The following is a 7,427-nucleotide window of genomic DNA, read 5'->3' on the forward strand; positions in this document are numbered from 1 at the left end:
ATATATTGTTTATATAAATTTAAAATTTATTTATTTTTTTGGAAGATGAAAAAATGTTTGGCCAGTTGTTTTCCTCAAATTGTGTATTACTAATGTTGCTGTCCTAATCCCGGTCCATTGTTTGAACCTTTTGATAAAAGGACTGGACTTGGAACCGAAACACACCTTTTGCAATGTGGTGAGTTATCATTCATTTTTGAATGGCTACCCCATGAACTGAGGCAATGCAGCTCTGACACACACACGGGTTATAGCAGCCGGCATTAAATGGCGGACCGCGGTACGAACACGAACTGGGTGATTGTTTTGTTCAGACCTCAGCTTAATGAAAATTGTATTCACCGGACCTCCTTTAACTTTAATTCACTACCCCTGCGGTACAGAAACACAATGCACAGTAACATGTGACACAACACACAAGAACAGACGGGTCTTTATTGGCTCTAAGGCAGGGGTGCCCATTAGGTCGATCGGAAAGCGAACTCTGGTAGATCACGATCGGCTCACTGACCTGTCCCCTGTCCTCCCGCGGTGCAGCTGCCGGCTGAATGTATCAGACGCCGCAGACGGGAAGGGGGCGGGACACCTCTCCCCGTGTGCAGCGTCGGCCACACGAGCCCCGCAGGAGCACAGGACCCCAGCGCATGAGAGGAGACCCGGGAAGCTGCTGCAGTGGAGGTAAGAAAAGACAGACAGGAGAGAGACAGCAGAGAGAAGAGAAAGCATTGAGAGAGAGATGAGACAGCAGATAGAAACAGGGGAGAGAGTGAGGAGAGAGAGAGAAGAGACAGCCAAGAGAGAGGGCCGGTTCACACCACAAAGTCTGCGTTGCAGAGTGTTCAGCCTCTGGAACGCAAGCCGGCCGGCTCCCTGAGTTCAGGGGCGTGGTGGTGTATTGAAGTCAATGGCACCGCCCCCCGCCCGCAGTGTGATCGGCTGCACCTGGAACGCAGGCACATCGGTGCCTGCGTTGCTGTCCAGTGCGATCTGCAAAAATAGTGCTCGCAGCATTTTTGCAGATCGCACTGGACCAGAAAGCAGGCACTAATATGCCTTTGCTCCGGGGTGCGGACGATCGCACTGTGGGCGGGGGGCGTGGCTGCGGTGCCATTGACTTTAATGCACCGCCACGCCCCTGAATGCAGGTTTTTTTTGTTTTTTTTTGTTAGTAGATCTCATTGAGCTCGTCATTTGAAGAGTAGATCTCCAGAGGAAAAATTGTGGGCGCCCCTGCTCTAAGGTGTATTGCTTTTTGTCAGTCTGATGTGGGATATATATAATGGGGATCTTCCCAAAGGCTGGGTTCACACCTAGGCGTATCGAATATGCGCGTTGTGTCGCGTGTTTGACGACAAACACGCGTTTCCGAGGGCTACTTGGCTGTATCCCAATGGAAACGCGCGACAAAAACGCCCCAAAGAAGCTCCTGTACTTCTTTGGGCGTAGGGCGTTTTGTAGCGCGTTCATACGGCCTGTAATACGCCCACGTGTGAACCGTGCCCATAGAAAACAATGGGATTTTGGTGTTTGAGCGTTTTGCAGAGCGTAGGAACGCGCTACAAAACGCCCAGGTGTGAACCGGGCCAAACTTTATCTTCTCCCAATTCTCTTTAGAGCTTTACTGTAAACAGATAAAATGAGACAATAAAAAGTCAGTTTCTCTGCTATGCTGGAATGATCTCTCTCTCGTATAATTCTATCATTTTATCCATAAAGTTTTTTTGCTTCCGATTTTGTGCATTTTTTTCATTTGATATTTATTTTAATTCCGTTGTTCAGTGATGGACGGAATGTAGAATCTTGTATAAAGAATGTACAGTGCTTCATACTTTTCTCTTTTTTTTTTTTCATGAGTTAAGGAAAAATATAATGTGCCCTCTTATGATGTTCTTGTATGAATAAAGTTTTATTTATTGCATTGAAATGGGGCAATATGGGGGATCTTTTTTTAAATCATTGGCCTTGCTTGCTTCTTGGACTTGTTTCTCTCAGTATGAATTTTCTTTTTTTTCTTTTTTTTTTTTTTTCCTTTTCTTTCTGGGGGAAATGGTTCTTGGTGACATGCTAACTGTGATTTTGATCTTTGAGCAGCTGTACCATAAGAGGCTAATAAACATTTTATACAACCTGCTTTTTTTTTTTTTTTCCTTAATCTTTATTTTTTTTCTTGACTTCTGTGCCTTCAGGATCATTTTCTGCACGCATTTCATCTGCCTACTAATAAAAGATCTCTCATTTTCCATCCATGCTCAGAAACCTGTGTTGTGTTTTTAATTTAAAAGAAAGGGGGAAGTTTCGCTCAGTCGTCTGCACGGCCTGGAAGCCTTTATTTGGAGGCGAAGGGGAGCAAAAGGCCATGCAGAGCTCTCCTGTCCCTCTCCTACCACATGCAGCATCTCTCACAGTGGAGATAAGGGGCTGCAGACTGCTGGTAACTGTTAAAGGCGAACTTTGGGGTTAAGGCTTTTCCCCATAGTTCTCCTAAGGGTCACGGGAGGACACAAACTAGCGTCCTCCCGTGACCCAAAGCTCAGTATACCGCGAGCTACAGCTGTATACTGAGACGCAGTCGGAACGGATCCCGACATTGCTGTCAAGATCCACCCAGCTGCGGGATTGACAGCTGGCTCTGGCCCATCCGGAGGCAGAGCCAGCTGTGCCGCCCCGTCCGTTCTGCCAGTCAGCGCTGGAGGATCGGACAGGGGAGGGGGGAGAATCCCTGCAGGGAGCCGTGAGTGACAGTCACAGCTCTCTGCAGGGATAGATCGAGAAGTGAGCGAGCGCCGGTATGTGTTCGCTCACTTCCCGATCCACTGAGCCGACCTGGGACAGTCTCATTGTCACAGGTCGGCTCAGATTATGAGGTGAGTGAAAATCACTCACCTCGTAGTTCTCCTTTTTAAAGTGACGCTAAACTCAAGAGTTAAATCTTAAAAATACATTTAAGTACCTCAACTATTAACAACAATGAAGGGATTTATCAAAACGAGCAGACAAAATCTAGAGCAGCCGTGCACGGCAACCAATCAGCTTCTCTCTTTCATTTTCAAATCTTAACTGAACAAACTGAAGAGAGAAGCTGATTGGTTGCCATGCACAGATGCTCCAGTTTTGATAAATTCCTCTCAATGTATCTTATTTGTGTGTCACTCGGCTGTAGATCCTCCAATCATCTCTGAATTGGTGCTGACACTGTCCTTTCTGGAGGGGGGCTGCGTCTGTTCCCCATGGTCCCTGTGTGTGTTGTAAAGTAGTCACCGCTCCAAGCTCACTCCTGGGATGGACTACAATCTCATGTTTAGTTTACTCATTTGTATTGAGATTGTAGTCTATCCCGTGGGGGGGGTTGGAGCGGTGACTACTTTACAACACCGGGACCATGAGACCTCACTGCAGGAGGACAGGACGCCAGCGCACCAGAGGAGACCCGGAATGCTGCTGCAGCGGAGGTAAGAGAAGACAGACAAGAGAGACAGCAGATAGAAAAAGGGGAGAGAGAGAGAAGAGACAGCCAAGAGAGAGGGCCGGTTCTGAGTGTTCAGCCTCTGGAACGCAAGCCGGCCGGCTCCCTGCGGGAGGGGGCGTGGTGGTGCATTAAAGTCAATGGCACCGCAAGCATGCCCCCCGCCCGCTGTGCGATCCTGTGATGGACTACAATCTCCCGTTTAGTTAACTCAACTAAACGGGGGGGAGCTTGGAGCGGTGACTACTATACAACACACACAGGGACCATGGGGAACAGATGTAGCCCCCCTCCAGAAGGAAGGACAGTGTCGGCACCAATTCAGAGATGATTGGAGGATCTACAGCCGAGTGATACACAAATAAGATACATTGTTGTTCATAGTTATTATACTTAAATGTATTTTTAAGGTTGAATTCCGGAGTTTGGTGTCACTTTAACTTTGTTTTTATTTTATTTTAGTTTTAGAGAGATTGGGGGAGAATGAAAACACTATCTGGGCTTTATTGCTTTCCGAGGCCTTTTTTTTTTTTTTAAGCTCTCTGCTACATTGTCACAGAGAATTTTCTTCACTTCCCATCTGATGAAAACACAAAGAGCAACGGAAGCGATAGTTTTGTTTGTTTTATGGTGTTTTTTGCCTGTAGAGTTGGGGGAGGATGGAACTCCTGTCAGTTTTTAATACTCCAAACCAATCCTAGATAAAAGCTTCACCGCTCCTTGTACAAACATTCTAAGTCTTCATTCCAATCAGTAAACATTGTAATACTTTTCACATCCCGATACAATATACAAAATCTGCAATATACAAAATCTGCACTATGTATCAAAAACATTTGTAAGCAGCGAACCCCCCCCCGCTCCATAAAATGCATCAGGAAGGACAAGGTCACCCGACCGGAGATCTGATAAGAACCCTGCTCTGGTCTGATCCGGATCACATTCTATAAAGTGTCACGAGGAGTTTTTTTGGTCTTTCATTTAGAAGCTTTTTGTTGGTGTCTTTGTTGCAGATTTTGCTTCCTGTATGGGGAAACCGTCCTCCCTGAGAGGTGAATTCCCTGTAAGATAGTCTGGGCGTTGACATGACAGGAGTTCTGATCCTTCTACACAATACCAAGGACTAAAAAAAATAAAGTTTGTAGTTGCCGCAGCAGGTGGGCGGAGCTGGGAACTCTGCTTGCTGAGGGTGTTCCACCAACTCGCGTCAGGGCCCAGTCACACCATCAAGAGTGCGTTCGGCCTCTGGAACGCAACCCAGCCGGCTTAGTTCTTTGGGGGGGCGTGGCGGTGCATTGAACTCAATGTCAAAGCAGACACGCCCCAAAGCAGCTTTGCTGATTGAAGAGTTTTAGCTGATCTCTGCAGAGAGACCACTGCTTCCACCCACAGAGCCAGGATCCATCTCTGCAGCATGCTGGCAGGCGCCTGAAGAGTATTTAGATTATACGAACTGAAAAAACCATGTCTGAGCCAAACCGAGCGTGTGTCACGCACTTCCTCGGCTAAAAACTTGTTTTTATGTTGCAGCTTGGAGGGTGATGTGGCGAGATTCTGAGAGTTCTCTGCGCTCAGTAAGTTTTTTTAATGTGTTTGAAATAAAAAGAAAACTTCACTTCTAAAACCCATTTCTCTGCGCTCTGCTATGACCGTTCAGGCGGACGGATTATACGGCGCGAGGCAAATATGTCGGCGGAGAATTGACGCCTTTCTGCTGGCCACTTTAACATGGATTTTGGTTGCTTTTTTTTTTTTTTCCTAATTTGCCACTTTAGGATCCTAAGAACTATTACAGGTTTTTTTTAATTACATTTTTGCTTTTTTAGATATATAAAGAAGAGATCTACAGACCATCAAAGAAGAATAATGAAAAAGTAAAAATGTTGCATAGTTACGTAGTATTTGAGGTTGTAAATATGTAACAGTTTTGCTTTTTCATTATTCTCATTGATTCCCCCCTCCCCGCTCCGATCCGCCAGCGCTGACTGGGGGAGGGGGAGGGGGCGGGTACAGCTGGCTCTGCCTCTAGATAGGCAGAGCCAGTCGTCAGTCACGCAGCTGGGCGGATCCCGGCACAATTGTCGGGATCCGCTTCAGCTGCGGCGTCTCAGTATACCGCGAGCTGTAGCTCCCTATATACTGAGCCTAGGGTGATGGGAGGACGCTAGTTTGTGTCCTCCCGTTACCCTAAGGAGAACTATGGGGAAAAGCCTTAACACCATAGTTCTCCTTTAAGGGTCAGAGTGGCTGGAGAGTGTCAGATCGTATGTGGAAGGGAAGTCCAGAGAAAGGAGGAAGCACAGGAGAAGTCATGAAGGGAGAGAGAGGTGCCTAGAGTAGAGCAGAGACAGTTCGGAGGGTTATGTAGGTTACAGCTGGGATTGTGAACTCTCTTTTCTGAGACTGAGCTTGCGGTGTACTGAGCCTAAGGTGACGGGAGGACGCTAGTTTGTGTCTTCTGGTTACCCTAAGGAGAACTATGGAGAAAAGACTTAACCCCATAGTTCTCCTTTTAAGGAAGTCACCAAAATACATGTTAAAGTGGCCAGCAGAAAGGTGTCAATTCTTCGCCGCCATATTTGCCTAGCGCCGTAGATCTCAGCTTTATAAATTCACAGGACAAGCCAAGTCCTAATCTGTGAAGCTAAATTCCCTGTAGTGCTTTCTAAATAGCCCCCCAAATTTCTGTAATTGACTTAAAAGTGGTTCAGCAAGGGTGCAGAGTGCACAGCTTGATCTGCAGATGGCCACTAGGGGGAGCAGCTCCTATTCCTACATGATATAATTGGAAAAGTTATGACATGAGAGGAAAGGGACACAGGGCACATTGATATATATATATATATATATATCAATCATACACAGGGTCCATGTGGTATATGATATAATGTTGCACTGCGCAGGTATTAATTAATATTTGTCGTCTGTTGAATGATAGCGATGACGCGGCGGTTATAGCAGAGCGCAGATCACTCGCCACCCAGCTAACATCCCACGTTTGGGGAGACCATTTTGGCTGCTTTGACCTTTCTTGGGCAATAACTGTCACGCTAACCTCCCACCCTCCTCTCCTATCTGGCTGACTAACTACTGTGCTGCTGGTTCCTCCATGATCCCATAGACCTTCCTGTCTTCCCATGGGGGGGTCCTTCTCACTCCACTCCTGCAGCTCCATTCTGAAGATGGATGGCGGCTCCTCATCTTTCTCATCACACTAGGGCTCCACTCTCGGGTTGCTTTGCTCTCTCTTGCTCACTTGGGTCTTGACACCTTTTTACGTTTTCCTGTTGGGTTTTATTGTATTGTTTAGCTGAATTTAATTATTTTATACGACTTTAATATTGTTACTTGACATTTTGTGCTGCACTACTAAACCGGAAGAATGGCGCATCACATGACGTGTCACATGGTGTGCAATGACTTTACACCAAGAGGAGAATGTACATGTAATAGTAGTTTTAGTACATCATTGACACACTTTGACTTATTTTAAAGGGTTAGTCCGCACCAAACCGATTTATCAGGTTAAACCCCCTGACACTTTATTTTATAGAAAGGAACTCCCTTCTTCAGGGCCAACATAAAAAAAAAAAAATAATTGTAGATCATATACAATATTATCTAAGGTAATTCTTATCAGTGAAACCAGCCTTTCCCCTGACACGCGTTGGATGATGCTCTTCACCAATAAATGTTTTAAATGAATTTCAACCATCAATTACAACTTTTTGTTCCATGCTATTTTTTTATGTTGCGGTCTGCGTGCCTGGCAGTTTTATGGCTTGTGCCATTTCCTGTCACTGTTCCTGGACAGCTTAGTCTACATGCCAGTTTGGAGACCATTATGAAGAAATGCGAAATTAAAGTAGTATTAAGATCTGGGCGTTTTTTACCTTAATGCATTCGGGTAAATAGGGTAAAACGGCCCAGCACCTTTTTTCTCCCCCAGTCCCCCCACACTTAC

General features: G+C 45.9%; 1 protein-coding gene and 1 long non-coding RNA gene across 4 annotated transcripts in view; one reads left to right on the top strand and one right to left on the bottom strand.

Moving 5' to 3' along the window:
- Positions 1-7,427, top strand: part of BAIAP2 (BAI1 associated protein 2) — a 114,183-nt gene that overhangs the window by 101,483 nt on the left and 5,273 nt on the right. The window contains exon 14 of one of the 3 annotated variants that reach the window (XM_018566511.1): positions 4,994-5,035. The exons of the other annotated variants lie outside the window; for them this stretch is intronic. Coding sequence (XP_018422013.1) covers positions 4,994-5,021 — 28 coding nt within the window. The 3' untranslated portion in view covers positions 5,022-5,035. Of the gene's footprint in view, positions 1-4,993; positions 5,036-7,427 lie in introns of those variants that run through there. 3 annotated transcript variants of the gene reach the window in all.
- LOC108795290 overlaps positions 3,175-7,427 on the bottom strand; it is a 10,967-nt gene continuing 6,714 nt past the window's right edge. The window contains exons 2-3 of the long non-coding RNA XR_001941749.1: positions 4,914-4,916; positions 3,175-3,186 (exon numbers count right to left, since the gene is read on the bottom strand). This is a non-coding gene — a long non-coding RNA (uncharacterized LOC108795290). The remainder of the gene's footprint in view (positions 3,187-4,913; positions 4,917-7,427) is intronic.

Source organism: Nanorana parkeri, unplaced genomic scaffold (genome assembly GCF_000935625.1).
Source record: "Nanorana parkeri isolate BGI_ZX_2015 unplaced genomic scaffold, ASM93562v1 scaffold954, whole genome shotgun sequence".
In the NCBI taxonomy this organism is placed as follows: domain Eukaryota; kingdom Metazoa; phylum Chordata; class Amphibia; order Anura; family Dicroglossidae; genus Nanorana; species Nanorana parkeri.